A 16,518-nucleotide genomic window follows, 5' to 3' on the forward strand; every position below is an offset into this window, starting at 1 on the left:
GACGTACACATATCATTGGACTGAAATTCATAGAAATTTTTAATTTGCAGCGACGAAATTCCTTGAAATTTCCGCATTACGGCAACGCGATAAAAATTCCCAATAAGTGTTCCCAGAATTTCCGCGAAAATATTCCTGAAACCTACAGACATCATTCCTGAATTCAAGACTTTCCTTTGATTTTGAGGATCATGTCACTAGAAATTTTTTACAAAATGACTTAATTTTAACATTGCTTGCTCATTGCATTTCAGAAATGCAGCTGCCTAAAAAAGACACATAGATTCCTAGGCACAACGTTTTTTTTTCTCGGTAAATACAGACAATAGAGAAATGTCAGAGTGGAATTCCCGGATTTTTTTTCACTCTCGATTAATTTTTTAAAGATTCAAATTGATACTTGATTCATTCACATCGTTCCATTCCATCGGGAGATATTGTCGATTGGAGACAATTTTTTATGGTCACTGAAGGAGGCAAACCATTCATCTAAATCTCGCAATAATCTGCGAAAAATCTTATTCATTAATCTATTATTATTGAATTAATCCCATTATGTGTAGATCGCTGAAGAACAACGAAAACGTTCCAAACGTTGAAACGAGTTGGAATGTTTTCTCTCTCCTCCTCCATTTTCTTTCTCACTCGCACTCGTTAAGTTTGGCGGAGGACGGGCACGTGCCAACGCGACGGAGACGACAATGAGTGGGAGCGAGCGCGATACATATTCCTTTCTCACTCAGGGGCGTGAGGGAATAAATATATATAATCGAACATTACTATAGTAAGAAAAAACAAAGTCTGCACAATTATTCAATAGAATCACCGGAAAACTATAGAGTTTTCCAGCGACAGCGCTGGGATTTTCTATGAATTTTTTGACCTACGTGTCAATAATAAATATGTCGAGAAAAAGGAAAAGACTTTTAGATCATTAGATTGTGCATTCATTATACTATTGATTATAATATGTTCGATTTTATATTCCTGACAATTATTACAAAATGCGAGGAGCTACCGTATTGAGAACCCCTTTCCGGTTATCGACAAATTTATGCTCGGGCCCTACCATACCAACAGTTCCGTACGCTCCATCGTAGTCCATGCGCCACCGCTACGAATTTTGATGTTGAACACTTTACATTGGCCCTGCTCATCTCCCCTATAATCTCTGGTTTAGGTATAATACGTCTATGAGAGACCTCATGAAGTTCACGTAATAAACAAATCATCATTAACCTGAGATGGCACCGGCCAAAAATTCTTTTCAAATTTGGTATCTAGAGGTTGGTAGTAAAAAACCTATTTAACGATAAACAAAACATACCGGCGAGAGCACAGACAAAGGATCTCGTTGTTACGTCCACTTAAAACTTGCATCCACAGTTGAATGTGGCATTTGAGGTGCAGAAACGAGATAAGATGGATGAGGGTGGCGACGAAATTTCAATTGATTCGTTGGAAGCATTTGACACATACCACGACGAAGTCGAATTATCAGATATAGATGAAGTCGATGAGGAGGAGTCTTTTGAGGTAACTAGTAATTCCTCCTCGTCTCATCAAGAATATGGTCGTGAGTTCAATTCAGACAACGAAGAGAATCTTAGTCACTCATCGGATGGTAGTACGGAACCATTAGGAGAAATATTGGAAGAAAATAATAACGATCCCAACAATAATATGGAAGGGGGGGAGGGTAATCAAACTGAGGAATTACGGCCAATCGTAGAGCTGCCAGTGAGTCCACAGCCAGGATGTAGTAAGGATTTCAATCGTACTGAGAACGTTGATAGAGTCAGTGGCGATGTACTTAGAGCGGCTGTTAGAATTCAAACATTTTTGCACAATACCTCATACACTCAAATTGTCAGCATTTTGCGAGAACGACCCAACTTTGAACTTGAAGTTAATAAATTGTTTGCAAAACCAGATAACGAAACATCATTAAAGCGAACTCACGATGATGATGACATTTGTCAGATTGAGAAGAAAAGATTGACTCTCCAAATAACGTCCATTACTACACTCAACGAGATGGAAGAAGTGTTGCAAAGCCCAGCGCCTGAAGCGGTTCTTGGTGTTCCTGAAGTACATAACCAAGCCCAGGAGTTAACACCTCCGGAGACTCAAGGTCAACATAATAAAATTTACACTCTTAAAAATAATACACCTATTCGAGTAGATTCAAGTGATGATGAAGATTGGGCTATGAGAGAGTTATCGCATAACATCACTCCACTATGGTCGCGTCCTTTACAAAAAATGTCACCTACTAAAGGTTCTGGCAAAGCAGCTGTAGTTACTAATATCAAAACCAAAGGTTTAAGGCCGAATGAAGCAGCAATGGTAATTTTGCATTTTTTATTACAACATTTTGCAATCTATGTATTAATACCAAGATAGAGAGTCATTGATTTCATTTATCTGGCGTTATCTCTTTCCTTTTTTTCTGGTTTTCAGGATTGGAGAGATTTGAGAGCAGCAAGAGACAATAATGGGATTAGTAAAGAAGTAAACATGAGTGCTAGACCTACTTTGAAGGTCACAACAGCTCCAGCTACAATAGTCCGAGAAGAACAATCAACGACTGTATGTAGTATATAAACCTAATGAATAATTCGAACATATAAAGTGAAATTAATCCACATTTTAGAAAACAGTCATGACATTGGCAGCAACCAATCCAGTTCACGTGAAGAAAGGTGTGGTTAGGGAAATACCCGCTGCTGTAGGGCCTTCCCAAGTTAGTATATGATTGTTGTTGTTGTTTTTTTTCGTATAAAATGCATATTGAATGATTTATTTACATTGCAAACAGTTAGGGCACAAGGTATTGATGCATTTTTTTACGACTGTAAAAGTGACCAGTTTGAAATCTTATTGCTCATGAAGGCTTGGAAATAACCACATGTAAGTCCATATAATGGAGTTAATCTTTAATTTAGATTTTGACATGAAAAAAAAGGTCACCGTCGAGTACAAGTGATGTTTATAGGCATAGCTTTTACCCCTTTTTCACGACGATGATATGAATTTTCAATGGAAATTCAATGGGATATTTGTGCAGATTCGTGTTGTCAGTTTGCTTATACATTTGAATGAAATAGAATATATGAGAGTATTTGCTTCCAGGGACGAGGACGCCCCGATCACAGTCCCATAATGGCAGGCCACACAATGCTTAATGACGTACCTACGAAAATAAAGATTGTAACAAATGGCAGTGGCACCCACGTCATTGCAGCCGATAATTATCCAGCAGCCTTCCCACAAGCTGCTATAATGCAGCCACCTAGGCTTGGACGCTCACCACAATATCAGCCACGTTTTCATTTTCCACCACCTTTTATTGACCCCCAACCGGGATCTTCAACAGCCTTGAACGTGAAAGATCAGCTGCAGCGTGACCTTCGAGAAGCCGATCGTCAAATAGCAGAGAGAATTAATTATCGTATACGTCAAGATGCCGAAAAGCGTCGAGGCCAGTATAATTATATTTCCCCACAGGCTCCAGCAAGAATACCTCCACGTCCAAAGAGGAACATTTCTCCACTTCCACCTCTACCGACCCCAGGACTTGTCGATCAACAAATCTCAGCAGCTACCACTCCACAAATTCCTCTGGTCCATGTCGATGAAGGTCTAGATTTATTTCCCCCAAAAAATTATGGAAAATATTGTCGGGAAATTTACACCAAACTTCGTGCAATGTTTCCAAATATAAAGAAAGGGTATATTAAACGAATTACACCAGCGGATTGGGCACCAAACGTCGCCCATGATGTACAATTTGGTCAAATTGTTGAGCGTTTACTGGCAAATGAAGATTCCTGGGAATTAGATGTTCCGATCGAAGAGCCAGAAGATTTAAGAGGAGCTGCTGGAAATGCACGAACAGTCGATGAAACGTACGAGCATTTATTGGGAATATTCCCTGACGCTGATCCTACATTTTTACGTGATAAAGCTGAAAAAACGTACAAAGATGATCAGGCCTTAGAGGCATTCATTGAGGGAAATCTAAAAACGCATAGTTATCCTACTAGAGAGCAGTACCTTTCGAAAATGAGGATTACCGAAGAGCAGCTGCGTTATACGAACAACTTTACTGTGCCTACATTTCTAGAGAAATTTCCAGATCCATTTAAACACTTTATGGATGAAAAACGAAAGTGTAAGCATGTTACTGTGGGTTTTGAATTCTTGAAAAGTCAATTCAACCGCATAAGAGTTACTACAGTATCTAAAGTATATAATGAAGCTAAATGGAACATGAGTATTGCAGCTGCTCGGCTCAGGGAAATTGGTGCGGATATGAATAGTACCCGAAAATCATCTGAAATTCCAACTGAAGACATTAACATGCTTCAGGAAATGGCCTTTATTCGTCATCAAAACGACATTAAAAAATACATTGATGACATGAAACAAGCAGAAAAAGCTGAATTTGAAAAGTTGAAAAAGGCTAATGAATTGTTGGAATGTCAGTGCTGTTTTGACAATGAATGCATGCCATCAAAGTGCTCAACGTGTGATCAAGGCCATATTTTTTGTAATTCTTGTATCGTGAAAGGTACTGATACCAGGCTGGGTGAGGGAGATACGCATGTGCCATGCTTCCAAGACTGTGGATCTGAATTTAGTTTAGCTACATTGCAAGAAATTTTGAAGCCAACCAAGTTTAGTATTCTTGTGAAGAAACGTCAGGCCGCTGAAGTAGCTGCTGCTGGTTTAGAAGGATTAGTGTCCTGTCCATTTTGTCATTTCGCTTCAATTCCACCTGAGGGTGATAAAGTCTTCAAGTGTCTCAATCCCGAGTGCATGAAAGAGTCGTGTATTCAATGTAAAGAGCCTAATCATGTTCCTCTACGATGTGATGAAGTTGGTAAAGCGGATAAAGCACGTAAATACATTGAAGAAAAAATGACAGAAGCCCTTGCACGTAGATGCTACAATTGCAAAAAGGCATACTTTAAGGAAGAAGGCTGTAACAAAATTGAATGCCCCTGTGGGGCTATCATGTGCTACCTCTGCGACAAAAAGATTAAGGATTACAGTCATTTCCGTGGACAAGGATCCGATGATATGGCCAGATGTCCATTATACAGTGATAATGCTGTGTTGAATGCCGAAACTGTTCGTAGAGTTGCTGATGAAGCCAAGAAAGAACTACTTAGACAAGACCCATCGCTCAATATTGAAACCGATCATCTGTTACCAACTGTTCCTCCACCTTCTGCTGGCCCACATCAGCAGATTCTCCAGCCTCCTCATTACGTAAGTACTTGTAATAAATTTTCACATTAACGAATTTTTGAAAAGATTGTGTACGTATTTGAGAATGCAAAATCTGACACTCTTTAATTGGACATATGACTTCCCACCAAATCATATTGTTGAATTCATTAGTTTTTTTCCACACAACTAAAAAAAGTTATTCCTGTCTTGATACGTATGAAACTATGTCGAGTGTAATGTTTTTTTGTAATATAAGGGAGCGGGATTGAGCTGTTGTCAAGTGCGATACTATCATTTTTTTTCTTTTTGCTTTTTTTTCTCTACTGGTTCCAGTAGTAAACAGTTTTTGGAGGATCTCTAATATGGCTATCTATTAAAAGTTTATTAATAAAAGTAGGAAATGCATCCATGGCCAAATTTTTACATCTTCTACATATGGATACAGAGATACCCATTCTTTGATTCAACCTGATAGGAGACAAACGTCTTGAAATATATTTCCAAGAAAATCAAACAGATTAATTGATCCAATGGTTCTGGCCATTTCAAAATATTGAACAAACAAACTAGTTTCACGCACTAATTTGAATGTACCCAGAACTAATCATCCCATTGCGTCCATCCAAAATACCAAATTTTATTGTCATAAGGTTTAAAATTTTCCCGAGTTCGGAGTTTTTATATTTGTTTATTTATTTCATTCCATATATAGCCCATTAGGGTTTTTACACAATGGTGCTTTGGTGGGCGTATCACAACAATTAAATAATAATATGATGAAATAGTGACATTTGCATGAAAATATTGTTCATGACCATTATACTAATATTTATAGAATTGGAAGATTAAAAAGATATCTTTTCGAACTAGATGCTAGGTTCATTCCGAAAGAGGAAGCAAAATCAAAGAAAATGAGAGTCACACTGAAACAATAATTTCCCTAGGAAAATTGCCTGCGCTGCAGTGGCGATTTACTCCGACTCTTCGTCGGAGGAGTTTTTGTCTTCCTTGTTCCTAATCTCGTTGTTCTCCTCTGTGGCCAGTTTCTCGTAGTGCCATGCATAGTCAGTGAACACCTTTAGCGGTTTACCTTTCAAGGCATTTACCAGCTTCTCTCTCAGGACATCCCCGGTCGCTCCAACTCTCCAGATATGCAGCCAAGATCCAGGCTCCTGTCTACAGAATCTGCAGGAGGAGTTAGCGAAGCCGCGTTTGCTCTGTCTGTCAAGGTTGCCACAACACTATCTGGTCCACTGCGCTTTGATCTTTCCCGGAATGTCCTGGTCCTCCCAGCAGAAGTACTTTCTGAGTCTGCCCTCCCTCCTGTTGTCTTGCTGTGGCAGAAGGATGTTTGGCTGCAGCCAGTCTGGAAAGCCATTGCAGTAGGTGAAGGCCTCGGTTCTCACTCTATCTGCCTCCCGCTCTTGCTTCCGCAGTATTTCACTTGCCCCTAACAGGCGGGTGATGTTTTCTTCATCCTCCGGGTTATGCCACAGCCTTTCCAGCACATCCTCGCAGTTGGCTTCCCGCAGAGTAGTGTTCACTACGGAGGCCTGTTTAGAGGGCTGTCCATTGCTCACGTTCCTCCATTTCTGCAGTAGGTAGATCTTCGGCCAGCGTTCAGGGTCCATCTAGGACGGCGGGATTCTAATCTGATGATGTCGTTAGGAGTATTGCAGCTAACACCTATGCTCATCTTGATTAGTCTTCTATGCACGTGTTTCAAAACCTTGCAATTGGCCCAGCTTCAGATCTCGACTTCGTAAATACACCCCAATTTCGCCAGTGTGTTTTGAAGATAAAGCCGTTTCTTGAGGGACCTGATCTCCGTCCTCCTACACAGTCCGCAGGTTGTGTTCACGAGTCTTTGGGCTTTCGCCGTCATCTCCTGGAGGTGTCGAGTGTGGGTGTTACCAGAGGAGAACTAATACCCGAGGTATTTAAATTCTCTGTCTACCTTGATGTTTTCTCCATTCAGTTGCCAAGTGAGGGCCTTCTTTCTGCGGCCTTTGCTGAACACCATCATCTTCGTCTTCCGGGTGTTGACCCGCCAGCTTGTTTTCCTTCGCGTAAGATTGCAGCGTTTTAAGCATCGCCCTCATTTTCTCCGGCCGCTCAGCTACCAACACCATGTCATCCGCAAATTTCAGCGTGTAGGTTTTAACGTTTCCTATCACTGCTCCCACCACACGACTCTGAAAGGCTTCCTCCATATCGTTGATAATAGAAGGCGAAAAACAGTGGACTGAGAGGCCAACCCTACCGGACTCCATATCTAGTGACAAAGCTCTCAGAGATTTTCTTTCCGGTCACAATGTCATTTTCCGTGTGAGCAAAGATTCCTCCAATCATCTTGTGCACCTGTACTCTTACTTCGAGCTCCCATCATTTGTCGCCGAGAATGACTCTGTCGACCAAATCGAAGTCTGCTTCAAAATCCACGAAAGCAGCGTTCTTTGCCTCCTTTCACTCTCAGACGGTTGTTTATCAGGGTGTTGAAGACAAGGATGTGGTCCCTGGTTCCTCTTTTGGGCCTAAAACCAGCCTGGCTTTCGCACAACACTCCGTTAGTTTCTGCCCACCTGTAGAGCGTGTCAGTCATGATCCGCCAACGTCAAGGAGTGCTATGCCTCTATAATTCCCAGCATCATTTTCGTCGCCCGATTTGTGGATAGGGAAGATCTTAGCCCGGTCCCACCCCTTCACCAGGCTTCCTGTGCGCCAGACCTCTCTCAGTACTAGGAGGAGCTCGCCCAGTCTCTGCGGGGGAAGGCTGGTGCGACACTCCTTTATGATGCCATTTTCACCTGGTGCTTTACGGTTCTTTAAACCGACTTCCTTCTCCGAGAGATCTGCGTTCATCAGGTCCTCCTCCGGGTTGTAGGCTGCCGGTGCCATCGGTGATTGAGCTCGCGCCTGGTTGGCTATTTCGCGATCGAATCCGTGCCAGTCGAAACCTTATACTTATACTTATTCCTCGGCGTTTGCAACTCCCAAGAGTTGCGTGAAGTGGTTCAGCCATGCAGCCTCATCTATATCCCCCTGCATGGATGCCTTCCGAGGTCTATACTTATTAATTGAGGTCCACGTCGACATGCCTTTGCGATTTGCTAACCATTTTTTTTCCAAGTGCTCCTTCTTGAGTTTGAAGAGCTTCCGTAGCTTGCTCTTTTCCACCAGGTGCCTGTCCGTCAATTGTTCATCGTGCGGCTGCTGTAGTCGGGCCTTGAGGCACTCAAAAACCAGTTTTCTCTGGCCCTTGTATTCATCGTCAAGCCACGCCGGGTCTTTCTAACGTAAGACGGCTTTCCTGGACGCTTGATTATGTCCGCTTCCGCAGCCGCCTCTCGGTTAAAATAGTCGTTAGTGCTCCTGGGGATCAGGAAGACCAAATCTCTAGGTCTACGTCTGTTCTGTTGCTCCAAATTTTCTCCAATGCTTTTCGAAAAGTTGAAGCTTTGGAGATGTCTCAATAGATCCTTTCCTCGGATGCCGCCTCCTCCGTGAAATTTTCCCCTTCTGATGGCGCAGGTTTATGAGTGAAAGTTCAAAACGTACCGGAAGATTGTCTGACTCGAGCCGAACGAACACTTCCAGGTCTGTCACCAGTGTGTTTCTGGTATCCTCCTTAACCATTACCAAATCAATTACAGATCTACAGCCTTTTCCAACAAACGTTACCTTGCCCGAGGGATCGCTTTTTGTTGTGCCATTGACAATTATAAGTCCGAATTGCTCGCAAATATCCAGCAACCTCCGTCATTTCGCATTGATCTCCGTGTCCTCCGATCTTCTGGGGTGCATAACAGGCATTTCTTCGTCCTTGGCTAATAGTCCAGGGTGTAATCCTGTGTGACCATTCCAATCCCCCGCCAGGACTAGCGCTTCGGCCTGTGCGCAGGACTTCGATAATTGGCCTCAAGGCTTGAGTTAGTTTACCTGTGCTTCCATTATTGTATGCTGTCACGATTCTCACTGGGACATCCTCAGCGCTTTCAAGCCTTGAATCTACAACCCGTACTCCCATTCACTGACACTCACTTTGAGTCCCGTGGAATTTTTGACCCCAACTAACAGACCACAGAGCCCCTACATCGTCTGTGAACCTTGACTCCTACCTTAGCCTTCCAGCGGCAACTTTTATCCAGTTTGGTGATCCAGTTTTCCGTATATCTTTCCTCTATCCACGTCTCCTATAGCATGACAATGTCATACTTTTTTTAAGAAATTCCAGGCGCGTCCGATGTTTATTGCGCCCGAAATATTCCAGGTGACTGCATGGAGTATTGTTTTAGTAACGGCCTCTCTCTCGAAAGGGCCGATTCTGCCGGAGTCTGTTGAATTCCCCTTCCCGTTCACTCCATCCGCAGCCATAGCCGCCGACGATTAGTTTAGCATAGCCTACTCTAGTGTGCAGCCCTCTTGCCTCTAGCCTGTCTGCCTCGGCTCTCAGCATTCTCTGGATCTCGACCTCTCTCGCCGTGAGCTCGTCATCTAGTCAGCTATCCGCTAGTCCGCTTCATTATGCTAATTTTGTTTCTCAGAGTTTGGAGTTGAATGATTACATTCCCTTCTATAATGATGAACTCTTCCACTTTTGGCACAATCCCAGTTGCTTGCTCCATGATGTCCATGATTTCGTACTGTACATCATTTCTGTTGGCAGGAGGATCCTGGGGCTTCCATCGCCTCACAATGAGGTTCCTTTTCCTGTGTCTCCTGACCTTTAATTCCTCTCTCAATTTTGCTCCTGACAGACGGGACAGAATGCGTGGCTTAACGGAACGTGGATCCAGTCTGGTGTCCGCGCCCCTTTCTCCTTCTTTGGCGCTGTGCTCCCGGGACGAGATTTGGCTCATTTGGACTCGGTCTCATTCTCTGTCATCCGAGACATCCAGGGAGTCTATTCTCGAGTTGAAATCGTATGTTCGACTTCAACAAATCGCATATGGCCCATAAGACGTACCACGAGTCGCATGCGACCTATTGAAATCGAACGCACGATTTCAACTCGAGAATAAACTCCCAGCCTGTGCGGGGCATTCTCATGCATCGCCTGTGGAGTTCGCTCTTCGTCTTGCGTCATCACTTGTGTCCCTAGCGTCGCCAGACTTGGGTTGGTTGGAGAGGGGTCTTGGCTCACGTGCGGGATTTAGCCCCGTGAAGTTAGCAGACCAGGGTCATTAGATTGGGTCGGAAAATATCTAAAAAATACGGGCTTTTTATGGGTTTTTTTTTTGCAAAAAAATTAAATTTTCTGCTTAAATATTTTGACTAAAAAATCGATTTTTGAGTTTGGGGTGTTAAGCTAGCAGACCAATGGGGTCGAATCGGGATAATTCGTGCACAATGGCATAGAATTAAATACGGGCTAATTTTCTGCAAGAAAATAATTCCATTTTTCCGGAATTTTCCGCGAATTTTCAAGGGCCTCAAATGTGGGTCAAATGAGGGTACGGGCAAAACGTGTTCCTTGGACCCTAGCATCGCTTCGCAATCGATTTTTGAATTTGGGGTATTAAGCTAGCAGACCAATGGATTTAAATCGGGATAATTCGCGCACAATGGCAAATAATTAAATACGGGCTAATTTTCTGCAAGAAAATAATTTCATTTTTCCAAAATTTTCCCCGAATTTTCAAGGACCTCAAATGGGGGTCAAATTGTGCGCGAATTATCCCGATTCGACCCCATTGGTCTTCTAGCTCAACACCCCAAACTCAAAAATCGATATTTTGGCCAAAATATTTAAACAGAAAATTTTGAATCGACGTCAAATAGGAGCACATATTTCCCCGAACTTGTCCAGCGATGCTAGGGTCCGAGGACCCGCTTTGCCCCTACCCTCATTTGACCCCCATTTGACATCCTCGAAAATTCGGGGAAAATTCCGGAGAAATGAAATTATTTTCTTCTTATAGAAAATTAGCCCGTATTTAATTCTATGCCATTGTGCACGAATTATTCCAATTCGACCCCATTGGTCCGTTAGCTTAACACCCCAAACTCAAAAATCGATTTTTTGGCCAATATATTTGAGCAGAAAATTTAATTGTTCCGATATTTGTCGACCCGATCTGATGACTCTGGTCTGCTAACTTCACGGAGCTGCAAGATTTGGCTCCTTGCTTCGGTTCCTCCGAGCGCGCCCATGGCTTCTTCGACTACCCATGGTTCCTCTCCTTTTTCTTCTCCACTGGGCCGTTTCCCTGAGTGTCTGCTGGGAGTGCTGTGAGCCCTCCTGCACTGTACTGTTTAACCCGGGTTCTTCAGGGGGGATCTGGTGGCGCATCTATATGTACATCGCTGCGATGCTTTTCCAGAGTCTTCACCCTCTTCCGGAGCACCACCAATTCGTCCGCATTGTTGCATCAGGAGATGCGGTAGAGTCTCTAGACAAGTATTATACGTACCGACCGAATTACGACGCGCCGAGTGTCTACCCTACCGCACTCCTATACGGCAAAATCGAATGACAAGAAAATGAAATGAAAATCTTGCCAAAAATATTAAACTTAGAAGGCCCTTTTTTCATATAATTCCAATTCATGATAATCTTCAAGTTAACGATGAAATAAAAAACAATTCTAATCATTTTCAAATTACTAAGAACAAGAGGACGAAAACTTAATCATGCGGAAATTTTTAGTGGACATCGTAGTTGTGTGGGTAAGCTCATAGACACGCTTTTGTACGGTGTGTGCATCACACCGATGGGAAAGTGTGGACACCGTACCTCGTTACAAAAGAAGGATCGTGGCTGAGTACCCCCACTCTCTCGAATTTAGCTACGATTCGATGTCTCTTACCACTCAGATCCAAGTTCCTTCTTTCCTGGCGACGATTATATGGGTCACACGGATGGGGTCCTCTGGACTCCGTGCCTATATGGTTACGCCGAACTGTAGCTTTAAATGCAAATATCTCGGAAACTATCGAGAAGTTATCGAGACATACTGACTTCGCATTATGCGGATTTTTTTACAAATAACATGATTTTTGATTGATTATTCTAACTCTAATAGTTTTCGAGATATTGATACTTAATTATCGGAGCACGCGGCATTGTCACACAACGCAGCAACGTTTCTGTCGCACCCTAGAGCTTGTACGTGTTGCCTCTGTTCATCCGAGGGCAACAGAGACGCAACTACACGAATCTCTGCGTGAGACAGAGATGCACTGAGTTCGTAGTGTGCTCCGATAGGTACAAATATTAATATCTCGGGGAGTATTCAACTTAGAGAAATGAATAAAAATCACTCTATTAGTTATAAAAATTTTCACAATACTTAGGCAGCATATCTCGATAATTTCTCCGTAATTTTCGAACTATTTGCATCCATGATTTGACAATCTTCATCAATTCGAAAGGAAAAAATTACCAAAGTCTATAATCTATCCGAAAATTTGATTGGTGTCATTTTTCATGATCTATTTTCGCAAAGGAAGAAAAATAGTATATTTTGCGTCTCGTTTATATCTCGCCTTCGGCTCAGCGTGCCAACCTCACAAAATTCGTCGCAACATCGATGTCACATTAGGCCTTGTTAATGGAGCAATTGGAACCGTGATTTCTGTTAATAACGATATTGAAAGTGCAAATATCGAATCCATCACCATTTGCTTAGACACTGGAACAGAGTGTATTATTGAACCTATGGATGTTAAGTTGGAAGTGGGCGTCTACGTGACTCGTAAACGATTCAGTTGCGTTATGGAATAACTGTTCATAAAAGCCAAGGTTTGAGTTTGAAATGCGCTGTGATTGATGCCACAATGACGATTTTCATTCCGGGACAAACATATGTAGCTTTCACGCGTCAAAACACTAAATTGATTACATCTGATGAATTTCAATCCACATTCAGCGAACGGTTTAGCAATTGCCAAATACAACAGATTGCCAGAAATCTATCGTCCTGATTTACCCAAGATTACAATTTCCGATAGACGGTGGCACAAAGTTTGGGATCGGTCTTGGACTTTTCAAGACGCGAATGTAAGTGCAAACTAAAATGAAATGCATAACCTTTTGAGAGCCAATGTGGTTCATGGGTTTGAAAATATTGATCCGGTATTTAGTTATGCAAATGTAATCTTACAATGTTTGATTTATTCTGCGATAATACGAAGAGGTTTAATGAATGAATTGGAAGCCAGTTGGCTGAATTGAATATGATCATCAAATCATACATGCAAGGACAGCAAGATTTGAGTACATCATTAGTCAGGCAATATATATGGGTGAGCAATTCTGTCTAAAAGAAGAACAAGATCCAGCTCTCTTTTTAGAGAAACTTTATGAAAAAAGGACGATTCTTAACGAAATGACAAAGCATATCATGAAAGTCAGTGTTCAATGCAAACGTTATCAATATACACGAATGACTGAAGATTCAAATTGTATCACATTACTCCCGATGCTTCAAACCCGGAAAAGTTTAAACGTTTCTGATTTCATCTCTGAAGCATTTTCTCATTGGCTTGCCACCATGGATATGTGTGAGAATTGTAAGTGTGAAAATCTATTACGTAGGAAAATTGAGATTACGATGCCGAATAAAATTGTCATTCTAAAATTGCCTGTATTCTCAAACGGAGCCAGCGATAATAAGCGAAAAATTTTCCTCCTCAAATCTGTTCCAACTGTTAAAACCAACTCAGGTGGAATTAATTACAAAATTGAGAGTACAATATACCACGAAGGTATCTCCATTAAGGATGGGCATTACAAGACCATGATCAGAGATGAAAAGAATCGTTCCGGATGGATAGAAATTGATGACCTGCGGGTCAAAAAACAAAAATGATCTTACAACTCGAAGGGTGGATTTATGTTCATCTTAGAAAGGGGTAAACAGGGCGTCACTTGAAAATTTCTATTGACTTTTATATCTTCGGATAGAAACGGTCAAAAAAGATGCTATCTCCCAAAAAAACAGAAACATCCTTTTTTTGCCAAAAAACAAGGCAATTGATTTGCTGAAAAAATCATGCTTTCGAGAAAAATTGAAAAAAAATGAAATCACAGTAATGCCAAAAAAATACATACATTTTTACAAAAAAAAACAAGCAGGGCTGTAAGCCTTTTTAGCAAAATCTATGTGACATTTACTTTTTTTTTCCTACCAATTCCATTGGTAATAAGCTTCCGAATGGATCCGTATAATTTCGCAGATGATAACTACTCAGAAAGCTATTCATATTGATGCTTCTTCCATGATGGTGCGTACCATCATGGAAGAAGGAATCATGCTTCAATATCAATTAAATTATTTCGAGTCAAACTTTCTCTCTTTCTGTATTTTCAGTCTGGGTTTTTGAAAGAGAGTTGGGTTGAAGGCCCTAGAGAATTGGAGTGTTATTTCAGTTAGTAAATAACTGAAATTTCATTACAATTGCCTTCAACAGGCGCGTTGTTGACGGGGCGATAACTTTTCAAAAGTGGGAATAGTGTTGCATATTTGTTCTTTTCCTCCCTCTCAACCAACTTCATGTTCGATCGTTCTTTTTTTTTAAGATGTTTTTTTCTATTCCACGGACGCGTCCTGTCACTATTTGTAATTTTTTTGCTATTCATTTGGCCCCAAAATCGTTAATAAAGTTATTATTCATTTAAATCAGGGAAGGTCAAGAGGTGCTCATCGAGTGATCGCAGTTCTCGGACCCAATTACCGAAGTTACAACAGATGTCGGCATTCGCCCTGAAGCTTGTTCTCATTCGAGATATTTCGAGTTCGACTTTTTTTAATTCAAGTGTTTTCCTTTCTGTCTTTTTTTATAGAGGGTGTCTTTTTTTATATAGGAGAAGGATAAGGAAACGCCATTTCCTCATTTTGGGATGAAAGTCACCCCATTAGGTGTAATAGTCACATTCACCCGAGTATTTCACGATAAAACACTGTATCCAGTGTCTAGACCATGAGAGGAAGAAACTAATGACTTGAAAATTGTTTTCTTGAATTCGTATTGTCTCCAGATCGCACCCTAATTTCTATTTCTTCTGTAATAGATGGCTCAAGCTGCCCACGCAGTGCAGATGGCACGCGCTCATCATCGACGTCTTCTAGCTCAGCTTCCTCCCCATGTTCGTAATCATCCATGAGTTAATTAAGTATTTTCATTTTCATCGAATCTTATATAAACAAAGAAGAAAAACGACAGAAAAATTTCAAAGTTTTATGTTACTACAAAAATGATAAAAAAAATTTATACTATGATTGATTGTTTAATGTTTTTGTGTTGGTACTCCTAAAGATAAATTATTCCATTTAGATCAAAAGATCTCAAGAATAATATTATCTAGTGCGTTGTTATGTGAATTTAAAAAAAAAACGAAAAGGGTACCTGAAAAAATGTTCCTAAATAAATATTTGCATTTTTATATTAAGTTCGTGTGTCTTTTTGTCTTTCATCCCAATTGATGTCTCTGATGTAAACATGCTAAATTCCACATTTTTCCCTAAAGATGATAGTTTATATAGCGTTCAACATCTTGTGACACCGCCGAATATTGTTAGATAGAATTTTGGAGTAGGTAGAAGGAGCAACAGGATGAATCTCGATATTAGTTTACAAGAAAAATCTACTAATGAAAAAATGGAAAGTTCGGAAATTCGAGTTTGGGATTTTCCCGTAATGCATCGGGTGCACTGTCCGACTGACTGGCTCCAGCGCGCCCGAGTCGAAAAATGGATTGTTCCGAATCTTTCTTGTGTCTTCCAAGTCGCTCCGATTTTTCCATATATCGTTAACGACAGCCGAAGACATGGGGAAGACCATAGTCGTCTCCCAAGAGGATAGACCTGAGTAGAGGCCCGGATCGGGGGGTTTAACTGACTCCAAAAAAGTTAGTTGGTACCCCACGGGAAAGGCGGCGTCCCGGTCGAATTGTCGGTAAATGTGAGTCGGGTGCGTGAGTAACTCGGCCGTAGCAGTCCCGCTGTCACAGGGACGGGTTCGGAGAGGTATTTTTGTCCTCCTTGTACTCAATTTACTTCATGTTTTTCAGTTGATTTATTCGCCGACTAATTAATATTAAGGGATCAAACAAAGACTGTTCAATGGAGAATTAAATTCTCCATCCATCAACCCCCGTTTCATCCCTTAATCTCTGCAATAAAAAAATTATTGGGCGCTATAAGAAACCCAATCTTTTCTCGGTGCAGAGTGACTAGCCATTAATTCGCCCGCTAATTAAAAAATCGTCTCTTTTCTCCTAATTAATATTAAGGAATGAAACCAATGCTGTTCGATGGAGAATTAAATTCCCCA

General features: G+C 41.4%; 1 protein-coding gene across 1 annotated transcript; it reads left to right on the forward strand.

Moving 5' to 3' along the window:
- The first annotated feature begins 1,208 nt into the window (after positions 1 to 1,208).
- LOC107042812 lies at positions 1,209 to 15,634 on the forward strand. Its single transcript, XM_015264012.1, has 5 exons — positions 1,209 to 2,349; positions 2,464 to 2,592; positions 2,657 to 2,746; positions 3,136 to 5,280; positions 15,257 to 15,634. Exons 1-5 carry the CDS (start codon positions 1,423 to 1,425, stop codon positions 15,347 to 15,349), a joined length of 3,384 nt encoding a protein of 1,127 aa, XP_015119498.1. The 5' UTR covers positions 1,209 to 1,422; the 3' UTR covers positions 15,350 to 15,634.
- The last annotated feature ends 884 nt before the right edge of the window (positions 15,635 to 16,518 follow it).

The sequence above is a fragment of the Diachasma alloeum genome, unplaced genomic scaffold (genome assembly GCF_001412515.2).
Source record: "Diachasma alloeum isolate Michigan unplaced genomic scaffold, Dall2.0 Dall_scaffold_00521, whole genome shotgun sequence".
Lineage (NCBI taxonomy): Eukaryota > Metazoa > Arthropoda > Insecta > Hymenoptera > Braconidae > Diachasma > Diachasma alloeum.